A 16,125-nucleotide genomic window follows, 5' to 3' on the forward strand; every position below is an offset into this window, starting at 1 on the left:
AAGGGTTCAACTTTTCCACCTGTAAGGCAATCATATTAAGATAGTATCAGCTGTCGGGTGTGGGGGGGACTTAGTTGTCAGTAAAAAACACCCTCAGTGGTCAGTTGTCAGTTGTCAGACCAAACTTGTCAGTTAACTGGCCTTACAACTGACAATGTCCCTTGCTCATCTCTTTATTTATTTCTCTCTGCCAGGTGGCAGTACCCCCCCTGGTATTGGCGCCCCCACAGTGACCAGTATCCCCTCGCCCATCAGTGTGAATGGTTTCGCTGGGATGCCCCCACATCAGACCAATGGGCAGCCCACTGCCGAAGCTGTGTATACCAACGGGATACACTCCTATCCTGGTAAGCCACCTCAAACCACCCATCCACCTACCACAAACATTCAGCACCACACACACTGCAGAGAACACATACTTGCTGACAAAATAACACACACTCGCTGTGATACACGTGTAGGGCAGCCCCCAAAGTGACTCTTCATTTCACTGTATGAAGAATTTCTTCTGTGTAGCCTTAGGAATTCAGCATTCTCTGTGCTGATCTTGCCAACCCCCATTGTCTCACCACTGAGAAGCAGATGATGTAGGTATCACTCCACAGCTAGTCAGGAACAAATAAAAGAAAGAACAATGAATCTAAGACCCTTTAATAAGCATCTGAGTTGTTTGGATTCAACATCTGAGTTGTTGACCAATAGTATTACTCTAAAGTTAACCTTCAATCAGACATCAGACCTACAGGATGTAAACCTCTGCTTCTCAGAGTTAAGACAATGGGGGTTGGCAAGATCAACACAGAGAATGTTGAATTCCTAAGACAACACAGAGGAAATTCTTGCATTCAGTGAAAAGAAGAGTCACTTCGGCAGCTGCCCTACACACATTCACTACAATGTGCACTGGGCTTAACACATGCAGAGTAGAACGCAGACTCACCACAAAGCATGCAAGGTGCACCCAATGATTGACATATACAGTAGGCCTATATGCATTACATGGATAGAACAAGAGCCATGTATAATGTATGTTACATATTACCCGATATTACATATTTACCTGAATCTTTGAATTCCCAAAGCCTGATGTAACTACCGTGAAACTTAAATTAATTGCCCAGGCTTTTATTGGCTTAAATCAGGCACTTATTGGAGACAGACATCTATTTGAGTCAGGCGTCTATTTCCTTAATACACACAGCTTTTGCTAATTTGCAGTTAATTGTTTATTTCCAGCATTCACTTCCAGCATTTTAAGCAATTTCCTGCACTGTGTAATAATTTACACACTGTGTCAAGTTTATTTTGTCTTAGCATCCCTCTATAAAAAAATAAAGAATTCCTTGACAGAATAATTATTCTCCTCTTTTTATTGTGCATTTTCGTCAGTTCTTACTTTCGCCACCAGAAGGCAATCGGGCATTTTCTGGGGTCTGGGGTCTACCGAAGTTGTTAACTGCTTTAGTGCTTGCCAGTTAGCTGGTACTGATGGGAAGTTTGGGTCTTTTTTTAAACTCAAATCTTTTGACTCATTTTGTTCATTTGAGTCAGTAATTCCCAGAGCAGACAGGGCCCCTTACCTGCTGACAATGAACTGAAAACGTGAAAGAGTCATGATTCTACAAGCCTCTTGTTCACATGTTGTCTTTCCACATGGGGGCATATTAGAAGCTGTCATTTGTGACTGAGACTTGTAAACGTGTGCTTTAAATAATTAACATTTGTTTATTGCTAGGCATACAAATAAGATTATTTCTTGATACATTTGAAGCGAGGTCCAGTTGTGACCGCAACTAGACTAGAATGCAAACGACGCTTGACAGAATGCCTTGCTTGACTGCCACGAGGGTGATAAACAGAATGCCGTTTGCGAACTGCAGCCCCACCAACTATTTTTTTCTCAAGTTTGTTGAGCAGAAGCTGTGTATGTTTTGGTTCTAAAAAGCTGTGTGCATCATAACATTTAAAAATCTATTAATTGCATACATTTTTCCACCATGTGATCAATTATCAGTTCTAAAAGTGTATTTTTCTTATTTATGGTCATGATGTATTTTCCTACGCTCATATGACAGATAGTTCACGGTCGGACTCGAAGCACGTCTCTGGAGTCGCTGAGCCTGAGAAGTGTGTGTTAATACTGCTGCAGGACTCATTGTGGCCAGCACTAGTACAGGTCAAATGAACATCAAAAATGAAGGAGTCACTGATTCATGACTCTTGAGTCAGTAAAAATACTTATTCAAAAATAGTTTATCATTCACAAACTGCACATCACTATTAGCTAGCAGTTCTCAACTGTTAGCAGCCAATGGCTAGACGATTTTAACTGGTGATAGAAATATATGATTTACATAATTTTTTCGAGTATTTACTGAATTATGTAATGTCAAAAATCTAACATTAAACCATGTAAACAATTCATTTAGCCCCGCCGTTTATTTGAAACAGACGTTTATTTGAAACAGACGTTTATTTGAAACAGACGTTTATTTGCTGAAATGTGTGCCGTTGCCCTGGCTATTAGAATGGACAGTGGGCTTTTTGAGACTGCGTTTAATTTCATCTTTTACACGGTTCTCTGTGGTGCAAATCTGTGACTGAGGGTAGCTTGTGCAGCAGGTCTATTTTGCCCCAAACATTTCCCATCCAGAGGGGCATGATGTTGGATTCTATTCAGGAGGGCTGGCTGTATTGAAAAACAGGTTTCTGTAGTCATCTTACAAAAGGATAAAGAAACGAACAGCTGTGTTATGAATGGTAAGAAAGGTGTTTATAAAAGGTTATAAAGGTTGCTGATGTGCAGTATGCGCTTGCATCATGTTCCAATGTTAGCCAGTAGGTGTGTCAACGTCCTTGGGTTTGTGAATAGTGGAGAAAATGCTTCTTTCTCCAATCTCTTTCCAGTGTTGCAGGAGGTGGTTTTTAGAGAGGACTCTGAGAAAAACGGTTTGGCTCAGCGGAGTTGTTTTGGAGTTCAGGGTGGCTGCTTCCTCTCTTCTCTCTCTGAAGGTACCCATTCACCCCATCCTCAAGCCTTTCTGTGTGTGTGGTGCTTCATGGTGGAAATGTGGGTGTGTTTACATGCATATGTGTGACAGTGTGGTTCTGATGAGTGTGTGTAGTGGCATGGTATTGGTGTTGGTTATTATTGAGGTGTAATATTTCCAATTCACTGTGTGTCTGTAACATGTTTTGGTCCAAAAATGTGCACCACACAAGAATGTCCTATAGTGCCAGGAGTTCTTGTGCGGAGGGGGTGGATCTACATTAATCTTGGCGTGTTATAGTGGTCAATCTGGTCATTAAAACTGTTCAAATTGGTGTCTGTATGTGTGGAAATATAGCCAGTCCAAGACTGTCCTTTTTGCCCAGTTGTTTGAGAGAAAATGGTGAGAGATTAAGTTAAATTGCCATTCACGCTCAAACAAAGCACACAGTGACTCCTTCATATCTCCCTCTCTAACTGTTTCATACCTCCCTCTCCAACCGTTTCATATCTCCCTCTCTAACCGTTTCATACCTACCTCTCTAACCGTTTCATATCTCCCTCTCTAACTGTTTCATATCTCCCTCTCTAACTGTTTCATACCTACCTCTCTAACCGTTTCATATCTCCCTCTCTAACCTTTTCATATCTCCCTCTCTAACCGTTTCATATCTCCCTCTCTAACCGTTTCATATCTCCCTCTCTAACCGCTTCATATCTCCCTCTCTAACCGCTTCATATCTCCCTCTCTAACCGTTTCATATCTCCCTCTCTAACCGTTTCATATCTCCCTCTCTAACCGTTTCATATCTCCCTCTCTAACCGTTTCATATCTCCCTCTCTAACCGTTTCATATCCCTCTCTAACCTCCCTCCCTCTAACCGTTTCATATCTCCCCTCTATCTCCCTCTCTAACCGTTTCATATCTCCCTCTCTAACCGCTTCATATCTCCCTCTCTAACCGCTTCATATCTCCCTCTCTAACCGTTTCATATCTCCCTCTCTAACCGTTTCATATCTCCCTCTCTAACCGTTTCATATCTCCCTCTCTAACCGTTTCATATCTCCCTCTCTAACCGTTTCATATCTCCCTCTCTAACCGTTTCATATCTCCCTCTCTAACCGTTTCATATCTCCCTCTCTAACCGTTTCATATCTCCCTCTCTAACCGTTTCATATCTCCCTCTCTAACCGTTTCATATCTCCCTCTCTAACCGTTTCATATCTCCCTCTCTATTTCTATCTCCCTCTCTAACCGTTTCATATCTCCCTCTCTAACTGTTTCATATCTCCCTCTCTAACCGTTTCATATCTCCCTCTCTAACCGTTTCATATCTCCCTCTCTAACCGTTTCATATCTCCCTCTCTAACTGTTTCATATCTCCCTCTCTAACCGTTTCATACCTCCCTCTCTAACCTTTTCATATCTCCCTCTCTAACCGTTTCATATCTCCCTCTCTAACCGTTTCATATCTCCCTCTCTCTTTCCCTCCTTTTTTCATTGCCTCTTCCCATTCTTACTGTTTTTTCCTACTCTTCTTGTCCTTTCACTCTCTCTCTCCTTCTCTTCGACTCAACAGCTCAGAGTCCCACTGCAGCAGATCACCTACAGCAGGCTTACACAGGAGTCCAGCAGTATGCAGGTATGTCACTCTCACATGGTGTGTGTGTATGCATAATCTGATATGTAGGTGTGTGTGTAAAAACATTAGTCTTAGCGTCTTATCAAATACATTTGTGTGTGTATAAGTGGGTATGAGTGGGTGTGTAGGTGTGTGCGCTCGGCTCTCCAGCCTTTGAGTGTTATCTGATCTGCTTATGTATGTGTGTGTGTTAGCAGCCTACCCTGCTGCATATGGCCAGATCAGCCAGGCCTTTCCCCAGCCTCCTCCCATCATCCCACAACAGCAGAGAGAAGGTGAGGCACACACACAGACCAACCCTGGTCTATGCCAATCTGATCAAAGTGTGAAAGTGGCTGGTATTTTTTGCTTGTCTCCAGGCTCATACATTACTAGCAAATCAACTGTCCCTTTCATAGCACTTCCATGCAGTATGCCTCAATGTTACATGAGGGGTGCACCTCAATAGCTTCCTTTCTTTGTCACCAGCAGCACCGGCGATTTAACATGTAGATACTTTGGGAAATGCCAATGTTCTGTGTTTTCTTTTGTTCTGGAAGAAAGCAAGTGAGAGAGATGCATAACGGTAGACTTGCTGTAATCAGCCGATGTGAAGGGAGAACTCATTGACCTGTGTGCTGGATGACATAGGCTTGGGACTCTGGCTCCCCCCTGTGGAGTGTAGATGAAACATATGGGAATCATTTTGCATCCCAAATGGCACCCTATTCCCTTTATAGTGCACTACTTTTGACCAGAGCCCCCTATGGGGCATCATCTGACTCCAGAACTTGTTCTACATAGTCTTTCTGATATCATATTATGTACCAGTTTACTTGCATCATCATGTTGATTGGTCTTCCCCCCTTTATACCACCACCTCTCACTCCTTTGTATTAACCCCCTCTTCCATCCCACCCCTTTCCTCTCTTTCCCCTGCCGCAACCCCTCTCTCCTCTCCCCGATGCCACCCCATCCTCTCTCCTTTCCTTTGTCTCCCCTCCTCTTTCCTCCTCCCCTCTCCTTTCTCTCCACCATCCCCTTTCTCTCCACCATCCCATCCTTCCTCTCTCTCTCTGTGCAGGGCCGGAGGGCTGTAACCTGTTCATCTACCACCTCCCTCAGGAGTTTGGGGATGGCGAGCTGATGCAGATGTTCCTGCCTTTCGGTAATGTCATCTCCTCCAAAGTGTTTGTGGATCGGGCGACAAACCAAAGTAAATGCTTTGGTGGGTAAAAATGAAAAAACACCTGTAAAGATGATTTATTCTTCATTATTATCCTTATTATCCTTATTATTATTCTTTCACATTATTTTTTAGAAAACATTGAAAAGAGACATTGTAAATGATATAGTTGCTTAAAAATTCATGGCCCAGGCGGGAGTGAATATGTCTTGCGGGTCTTCTGTTACAGATACAGTGCCCTGAAAAAGTATTTGCCCCCTTTGTTTTTTTTTCTATTTTTGAATATTTCTGACACAATGTTATCAGCTCTTCAGTAAAAACCTAATATTAGATAAAGGAAACGTGAGTGAACGAATAACACAAAAATGCAATTTCTGTCATTTATTTAATAAACTTTTTGGATGACATGGGTCCCGTTATCTCTGGCGATAACCAAACACTGCATTCCACAGTAAGAACCTCATACCAATGACCGGGCATGGTGGTGGTAGTGTGATGGTTTAGGGATATTTACTGCCTCCGGACCTGGATGACTTGAAGGAACCATGAATTATGTTCTGTACCAGAATTCTACAGGAGAATGTCAGGCCAGACATGAGTTAAAGCTGAAGCACAGCTGGGTCCTGCAGCAAGACAATGATCCAAAACACACAAGCAAGTCTAGATCAGAATGGCTGAAAAGCATTACATTTCTACCCAATTGAGATGTTGTGGCAGGACCTGAAACAAGCAGTTTATGCTCAATAACCCACAAATGTCGCTGAGTTAAAGCAGTTCTGCATGTAAGAGTGGGACAAAATTCATCCACAGCGATGTGAGGAACTGATCAATAATTACAGGAAGCATTTGGTTGCAGTCATTGAAGCTAAAGGTGTCACAACCAATTAAAGAGTGTAAGATGGCAATTACTTTTTCCACATAGAGGCATTAGGTGTTGCATAACTTTGTTAATTAAATTTAAAAAATACGTATCATATTTGTTCACTCAGGTTCTCTTTATCTAATATTAGGTTTTGGTTGAAGATCTGATAACATCCAGTGTCAATAATATCAAAAATAGAGAACATCAGAAAGGGGGCAAATACTTTCTCATTCATGGCACTGAAAATGCAATGGATTTAGGGGTAGGAAACACCTGTAACTGCATCATTAAGCGATCTATATGCTCATTAGTATGACAGAGCAGATGTTATAAGTTGTCATAATGGTTTATGTCAGGTTATGACAACATATGATACATGAAATGGCTTTAATCATTTAGACTAGAGCGTCAACAAGCTGAGAAAGCAGACATGGTCATAATACTTTCTATGAATATCCTCTTCATAATACCTTATAAACACATTTCTAATGCCATACTGTATGAGGTATGCATACTGCAATACAGTATGCATTATGAAGAGGGTATCCATAGGAAGTGTTAATGGTTAGTTGGCATATCACTGAACGCTACCAGGAATGTATTGCAGCATAAACGGACGTATCATGACTGCTGTTATATGCTAATGATAGGTTTATGACAATTAAATTACGTGGAGTTCTAGCAGTGTTAACCCTTAAACACTCTCTCTATGGTAATACCCATGACAGGACTAGCGAAACACATTCATTGAGTAGTCTCCACCATAGATTTACAACATCTGGAATGGACATTGTATTATTTAGTGTAACATAGTCTATGAATAATTTTCATGGGCCTTTTAACAGAGGCAGAATTAAATAGATATTTATTCATTCACTGGGTGATGTTTTGCAGATTGAGTCATAAATATTGCCGATAAAAACTAAAGTGCCGTTTCGACGAGTGATGTCTGTTCTATATGTTCTAATTCTATGGTTAATACCCCTGAGTTGAGTGACCTAGGGTTGTGTTTCTATTGCATGCCGTTAGGCTTGTTAATGATTATTTGATGTTGTGTCAAACTGTGTCTAATGTATAGTAACTTTAACATGCATTATATGTTAAGTCCACACGATGGTATTGTAAGAGAATTGTAAATTAAGTGATACCACGTGTTTTTAAAGTGTTGTAAACTGAGATTTAAAAAATGTATTCTGATCATCTGAATGGCTATGGCAGGAAATGTGCTATATTGATTGTACGATGAAGTACAGTATTCATTCAAGTTAAGGTATGTGTGTGTTACAAATGTGGCAAAATAAAGAAATCATGTAATCAACTTAATCTGAAGTAGCTTTGATCTGACCACTCCGCTCATCCTGTATTCCGTCTTCCTTTCCATCTCATGCTACCCTTTCATAAACCTCCCAACTGTCACTCACACGGTCCTTTCTTTGGTCTTGCACTTATCTAACTCCGTCCCTCTTCTCTCTCACGCTATATATATTTCCATCTTCTGGTCTCTCCATCTCTCTTTCTGCGACCCATCCCCCAGGATTTGTGAGCTTCGACAACCCAGGTAGTGCCCAGGCTGCCATCCAGTCAATGAACGGCTTTCAGATCGGCATGAAGAGACTCAAGGTGCAGCTCAAGAGGCCGAAGGACGCCAACCGCCCCTACTAGCCACTCCTAGCCACCCCTGCCCTGGGGGATAAGGCAGATGCTGCACACAGGGAAACACAGGTGAGCAGTCGCCCGCAATTAGACCCCCTAAATTATATAATACAGTGTCTTCAGAAAGTATTCACACCCCTTGACTTTTTACAGGTTTTGTGTTAGAGCCTGAATTTAAAATAGATTACATTGAGATTGTGTGTCACTGGCCTGCCTATACACGATACCCCATAATGTCAAAGTGGAATTGTTTTTTCAAAATTATATATTTTTTATTAAAATGAAAAGCTGAAATGTCTTGAGTCAATAAGTATTCAACCCCTTTGTTATGTCAAGCCTAAATGAGTTCAATAATACAAATGTGCTTAAAAAGTCACATTATAAGTTGCAAACTCTAACTCAGTTGCCGGAGAGGAAGGAAACTGCTCAGGGATTTCACCATGAGGCCAATGGTGATTTTAAAACAGTTAAGAGTTTGTCTGTGATAGAAAACTTAGGATTGAGCAACAACATTGCAGTTACTTCACAATACTAACCTAATTGACAGAGTGAAAAAAAGGTAGCTTGTGCAGAATAAAATAATTCCAAAACATGCATCCTGTTTGCAATAAGGCACTCAAGTAAAACTGAAAAAGAAGTGGTGAAGAAATTACCTTTATCTCCTGAATACAAAGCATTATGTTTGGGGCAAATCCAAAACAATACATTACGGAGTACCACTCCATATTTTCAAGCATAGTGGTGGCTGCATCATGTTATGGGTATGCTTGCAATCATTAAGGACTGGGGAGTTTTTCAGAATAAAAAATAAATGAATGGAGCTAAGCACAGGCAAAATCCTAGAGGAAAACCTGGTTCAGTCTGCTTTTCAATAGACACTGGGAGACAAATTCACCTTTCAGCAGGACAATAACCTAAAACACATGGCCAAATATACACTGGAGTTGCTTACCAAGATGACATTGAATGTTCCTGAGTGGCCTAGTTACAGTTTTAACTTAAAATCATCTTGAAAATCTATGGCAAAACTTGAAAACAAAAATGATCAACAACCGAATGTATAGAGGAATAAGTCAAGGGTATGAATACTTTATGAAGGCATAGAATATTTAACATGTGTATATTTAAATTAATTAGCATATACGGTATATAATATTTGTTGATATATATATATAGTACATTTTAATTTATTTAATTACATATATACAGTTCAAACAAATTATAATATATTTGATTTGACTGTGAAAATATGTTTTGCTGGGGCATATAGAGCAATCTCAAATCAAATCAAATTGTATTAGTCGCATACTTACAGTGAAATGCTTACCTACGAGCCCCTAACCAACAATGCAGTTTTAAAAAATACAGATAAGAATAAGAAATAAAAAGCAATTAAAGGGCAGCAGTAAAATAGCAATAGCGAGACTATATACAGGGGGGTACCGGTAAAGAGTCAATGTGCGGGGGCACCGGTTAGTTGAGGTAATATTTGGGTAGAGTTATTAAAGTGACTATGCATAGATCTGATTTGACTGTTAGCAATGAGTAAAGGACAGTATTCTCAATTTTCCAGGTTTTTGTTGAGCTGGAACATATGTTGATTACATGAACAACGCCATTGAACTGACGGATCACCGGGACACAGGTATTCTTTGAGGCTGGTATGAAACTGGATCAGATACTGGGCTGAACATGAACAAATAGATGACCAAGTAACAGAAAATTCTGTTGGATGTACCTTTTGGACCTCAGAGAAAACTCCTGCAGGCCTGGGTAGCTCCAGGGATCCAACTGTCTTTATCGCCTCCCCTCTCTCTCTACCTAACCACACCTGAACGACAGCTACCTTACAGGACCACAAGTGAGGAATTATACATTTAAAAAAACACGGAACAGGATGGAGGAAACATGGATAATAAGAGTTCCAAGAATTAAACAAACTTTGAAAAATACTTTATGGGGGAATGCCATAGGATATCTCTATGTAAATGTGTTTGGGTGTGGGGAAACAACTTTTTAAAGAACAATTTTACAGGACTAGAAACAAACAAAAAAATGTTTCTCGGAAGAAAGAGAACTTTGTAGGGAAAGCGATATTTCATCTTTAGCTTGGAGTGCCTGTCTGTTTCCAGGGGACACCGTTGGCAAGGAGAGCCAGAGCAACGGTCTCCAGGGAGTCTTACCTGTCATTCCTTAGTTGTTTTAGGGACCAAAAGACCAAACATTTTTATTGCTGAGGACTTGTAGCTCTATTAATATACTCATACCACTGTATCTCTTTTAAATCGCTGTTAACCGATTAAAGAGTTGCATTTAAAAGGTGTACAGTGTGTGTGTGTGTGTGTATATATATATACACACACACACACAATACATGTATACATACATATATATATTGCTGATATGCTTTTTGAATACAGCCAAAACTATTTCCGATGACCGATGGGGTCGCTCACTTCACTAGTTTACAATTAACTATTCAAAATGTTAATTTTTCCCCCCTTCTCATTTTCTCTTGGGGGATGAAATGGAGAGTGCATGGGAAGGTTTGTTCCATATTGCAGCCTTACCTTTTCTAACATGAAATCCTAACCTCATAGTTAAAACAACATAAATGTTTTGAAATATATGAACTTGTTTATATTTGCAGTACATATACAGTACCAGTCAAAAGTTTGGACACACCTACTCACTGTAGGGTTTTTCTTTATTCTTACTATTTTCTACATTTCAGAATAATAGTGATGACATCAAAACTATGAAATAACACATTTGGAATCAAGTAGTAACCAAATATGTTATATTTGAGATTCTTCAAAGTAGCCACCCTTTGTATTGATGACAGCTTTGCACACTCTTGGCATTCTCTCAACCAGCTTCATGAGGTAGTCACCTGGAATATATTTCAATTAACTGGTGTGCCTTGTTAAAAGTAAATTTGTGGAATTTCATTCCTTCTTAATGCGTTGAGCCAATCAGTTGTGTTTTGACAAGGTAGGGGTGTGGTATACAGAAGATAGCCCAAGTCCATATTATGGCAAGAACAGCTCAAATAAGCAAAGAGAAACAAAAGTCCATCATTACTTTAAGACATGAAGGTCAGTCAATTCAGGAAATGTCAAGGACTTTCAAAGTTTCTTCAAGTGCAGACGCAAAAACCATCATGCACTATAATGAACCTGTATAATGAGGACAGCCCCATGAAAGTGAGGATAAGTTCATTAGAGTTAATTGCACCTCAGATTGCAGCCCAAATAAATGCTTCACAGAGTTCAAGCAACAGACATATCTCAACATCAGCTGTTCAAAGGAGTGTGTGTGAATCAGGCCTTCATAGTCAAATTGCTGCAAAGAAACCACTACTAAAGGACACCAATAAAAAGAAGAGACTTGCTTGGGCCAAGAAACACGAGCAATGGACATTAGACGGGTGGAAATCTGTCCTTTGGTCTGATTTTTGGTTCCAACCACCATGTCTTTGTGAGACACAGAGTAGTTGAACGGATGATCGCCGCATGTGTGGTTCCCACCGTGAAGCATGGAGGAGGTGTGGTGGTTTGGGGGTGCTTTGCTGGTGACACTGTCAGTAATTTATTTAGAATTCAAGGCACACTTAACCAGCATGGCTACAGCAGTCTGCAGCAATATACCATCCCATCTGTTTTTTGCTTAGTGGGACTATCATTTGTTTTTTAACAGGACAATGACCGAAAACACACCTCCAGGTTGTGTAAGGGCTGTTTGACCAAGAAGGAGAATGGAGTGCTGCATCAGATGATCTGGCCTCCACAATCACTGACCAGCAACCCAATTGAGTGAACAGTGAAAGAAAAGCAGACAAGTTCTCAGCATGTGGGAACTCATTCAAGACAGTTGGAAAAGCATTCCTCATGGAGCTCGTTGAGAGAATGCCAAGAGTGTGCAAAGCTGTCATCAAGGAAAATTGTGGCTACTTTGAAGAATATAAAATATAAAATATATTTTCATTTGTGAAACACTTTTTTGGTTACTACGGGTGTGTCCAAACTTTTGACTGGTACTGTATATGTATAACACACAAAGCTAATGTATTCATATATATATATATATACACATATATACAGTATATATGGATAAAGATATTAATCAAAATAAGATATGTATTTATATGCACATATTTTATGTATGTGTGTCTGTATATAGAACGGCTATTGACTATGTTGTAATTTTTTTGTAGATCTTAGCTGGAGTTTGAAACACTGCTGAGCTTAGGATGAGGCGCAAATCTGGCAGCTCCCAAAACTGCAGTCATTCCTCTCTCTGAAAAACTATACATGCTGATACACACGTATTCCTAAATATATGTGTGAAGCACAGGAGGATGGTGGCACCTTAATTGGGGAGGATGGGCTCATGGTAAAGGCATGGTTTCCATGTGTTTGATGCCATTTAATTCCTCCGTTCCAGCCATTATTATGAGCTGTCCTCCCCTCAGCAGCCTCCACTGGTGTGAATATTCACATATTTAGGTGTACATACTATTTGAAAATGCAAAAAAGCCACTTCTCAGTAGCAGGCTCAAAGAGAAATCAGGCTAAATTAATATTAGAGGTAAAGGACAAACATCTTCAACTCGATTCCAAACCTATCTTTTTAACTTCACAGTACACTACACAAACTTGAACATGTACAAACTAAGTGTGCTCTTTGAAACTTTAACCAAAATAAATTAATACCATGACCTTTTCGCTCTCTTAATTGCATTCAGTAAGTAAGTGCATATAGCGTATGGGCTGTCACCACAGGTGTGCCTTGTCACCTGCAGAATCTGCCATCAAGCACTGTGCTCTCAAAACTAGGGTTGCAAAATTCTTGGAACTTTCAATACATTTCCTAGTTTTCCTGGAATAAGGAGGGAATAAGCAGGACATCCAGAATCGTCCAAACAGGATTCCTGGAAAACCAGGGAATTTATTGAATGTTCCAGGAATTTTGCAACCCTACTCATAACACTACTGCAAGCAGCCAACGCACTACGATGATGTCAATACTGCAGTCGCATCAGTCATGTCATTTCACATCTCCATAGAGAGCTTTAGCAGTAAAGCATGTCAAAGCTAACAAATCGTTCAGATGTTAAGACCATCAATGTCCTCTCAAACATCCATAAAGTACCATGAACTACTTGGACTAGCATTAAGTACTCGGACAATCACAGACTAATTGTGATGTTTATTTGTCATTACACTTTCTATCAAAGTGGGCATTATGTACTCTCCGCTAGAACAGGAACTAAAGGGAGTGCAAGTATAAGAAACCTTGAGGCTGGGTTCCATTAGATTTGATCTAAATTAAATTGATGATAAGAGGTTAAATGCCTGACATTGCGAATTGTATGGTTATAACTTATTTGTGAAGTTTCATGATGTTAAAACAAATTGCAGACCTAGAAAAGTGTTTTTTCTACTGTACACAAAGAAACCAGGAAGTATTTTTTTAATGTGAACAGCCAGCGCCAATTCAGCCATTGTTGTATTGAGCTCTGTAACTGTTTCTCGCCACACCATTCCAGTGCCAGCGTCTAACCTTTCCTAACAGACAAGGATGTAGTGGTAAATAAAAGGTGGGTAAACACTGAACGCCGATCGAGACTGCCAGGCAGATCCCAACGCCAATGCTAACAGTGTTAATTTAGCGCACTAGGTGCATAACTGCTAAACATCATATCAAAACTGTTTTTACCTGCAACTAGCCTCTACTACATCCCTGCAACAAGGTCCATCTCACCCTGTCCCCCCCGATGCAAACAGGCCTAAAACTCTCCTTGACACATCCATATTTTGTTGGGTTTGTCAAGTCAAGTGTTTCTAAAACACCTCTCCCCATTATTTATCAAGGGTCAACCCTATCTTGAGCTCTTGAGATATTCCCATTGGCATCGATCAATTTATGATATACTTGAAATTCAAAGTTTTATGAGCATCTAAAGTTAGGATTTGAATCCTAAGTCACTTCAATGTGTCTCCCCTCTCCTTTAGAAAAGAGGCCTTCACTTCTCTCCATACCAGCTTTTACTCAGCTCACCCTCTCTCCCTCCTTTCATGTATACTTTCCCCTTGAAATTCAACCCTTACTCGACATTTTGTTCTGTTTTGTCTTATTTCCCTGCTTGCTCCCCTCTCTCTGCTTAGTTTCAACCCGAACTCCAAGACCTGAGAGTACTGGATAGGTGTCAGCAATAGCATGGAAACTCCCTTAGCCTTTCAAATAGGCTATAGATCCATTAGTGCGTTTCTTAGACCTATCCCAATGTTTTCTAATCGAGCAAATGAAGACAGAGGAATGACTGGAATTGAGCACCTCTTTCACAAGCTCTAACTTTCAGCTGCAACTGTTTACATATACATCGAGAGAACAGTGGTTAAAAAACAAATGAGAAACAAACAGAAGTTTGAATATAAATATCTATAAATATATACATAAACCGATGAATATACTGTAAATGCTTTTGTTGCTCTGTTTTCCTCTGTACATAGGTTTGCATATTTTATAGGAATTTTACTTCTATCTACAAGGACTGAATAAAAATTGAACTTTAAATACTTAAAAAAGATGAACGAAAACAGGTTTTTAAAAAGAGTCCATAGGGATATGGTACAACTGTAGGACCTGACCTAGGCATTTAACCAGAAAAGTCAGGGAGAGCATTGAACTCAGCATAGACATGCATTGACCTTTTTATACAAGTATTTCGGGGTGTCTTTAATTGATTTATTTATGTATTTATTACTTCTGTTTACAAACGATACGATATGCATGATTTCATGGCATTACATTTTTTTATGAGTTGGTATGTGACCAAATAGTTTTTTATATTCACGTATAGGCCTACATTGTGGTACATTGTTGACTACTGTTATTGTCTACAGGATCACGACTCCAACAGTTAACTGAGAAATAGAGATTAAGCTCATATTTGACACTTGTTTTGTTAAAAGTAATCAGAGGTTTTTCCGCTGTTCTTTTTCCATTTGTGATGCTGTTTTATTCAATATCAGAGCTCTACTGTTCTACTTTATCATACCACACATTACCCACATTTATTTAAATGTATGTCAACTGTTCAATCTACCTAGATGATTATTGCTTATATAAGTCCATTCAAATTGCTGTATATTTGTAAATGTTCACATACAAATTGAGAATTCAGCTAAATGTGGCAGCCTATAGGCTGCAATGACAATAACATGACAATTTACTGTTTCAAAATGTAAATAAATACAACTAAACCTTTCCAGAAAAACATCGTTAGCTGTGAACAATTTGAATGGACCTTTGCTGTTTCAACACTGCTCTGTTGTTGACTGTCTAAGCTCTTGTAACACTTCAAAATATGGGATAATACAATATGGGATAATACAATTAAAATAATTATAAATCCCACATACAATGTGTACCTTATTTTGAGGTGTTAGGAGTTCTGTATTAATCATGTTAACTTTCTTTTTAATGTTTTATAGAGCTCTGGTGTTGTACAAGTGTTCAGTTCTATCCAGGGTAAAACACCCATCAAAAACTGCACTATTTCATCAAATATTGTTACTAAATTTCTGATCATTTAGTCTACCTTCAATGCTGTTATCAAGGGTTTATTCCTACAAGCTAGTGTTCTTAGGAGAATAACATTTACTTCTTCAATGGATTCAAAGGTATTCTGAAGACAATTTCAGCACATGAAGGGGATGGGGAATTGAATGTTACGTGTTGAGCTTTGCCATGTCTGATGAGGTAGGCTTCTCATTGATTAATGCGCTTTAGGCTCCCGCCCTCATCT

At 39.6% G+C, this 16,125-nt stretch overlaps 1 protein-coding gene across 9 annotated transcripts in view; it reads left to right on the forward strand.

Moving 5' to 3' along the window:
- The window catches only part of LOC118399894 (CUGBP Elav-like family member 4), a 120,256-nt gene extending 104,664 nt beyond the window's left edge, over nucleotides 1-15,592 (forward strand). For 4 of the 9 annotated variants that reach the window (XM_052473693.1, XM_052473696.1, XM_052473695.1 and 1 more), the window contains exons 8-14: nucleotides 195-347; nucleotides 2,908-3,012; nucleotides 4,570-4,632; nucleotides 4,827-4,907; nucleotides 5,696-5,839; nucleotides 8,194-8,381; nucleotides 9,886-15,592. In XM_052473693.1, the coding sequence (XP_052329653.1) occupies nucleotides 195-347; nucleotides 2,908-3,012; nucleotides 4,570-4,632; nucleotides 4,827-4,907; nucleotides 5,696-5,839; nucleotides 8,194-8,321 (674 nt within the window). In that variant the 3' untranslated portion in view covers nucleotides 8,322-8,381; nucleotides 9,886-15,592. The remainder of the gene's footprint in view (nucleotides 1-194; nucleotides 348-2,907; nucleotides 3,013-4,569; nucleotides 4,633-4,826; nucleotides 4,908-5,695; nucleotides 5,840-8,193; nucleotides 8,382-9,885) is intronic. The other 5 variants (XM_052473699.1, XM_052473700.1, XM_052473701.1 and 2 more) reach the window with 2 other exon arrangements.
- Nucleotides 15,593-16,125: the final 533 nt, after the last annotated feature.

The sequence above is a fragment of the Oncorhynchus keta genome, chromosome 21 (genome assembly GCF_023373465.1).
Source record: "Oncorhynchus keta strain PuntledgeMale-10-30-2019 chromosome 21, Oket_V2, whole genome shotgun sequence".
In the NCBI taxonomy this organism is placed as follows: domain Eukaryota; kingdom Metazoa; phylum Chordata; class Actinopteri; order Salmoniformes; family Salmonidae; genus Oncorhynchus; species Oncorhynchus keta.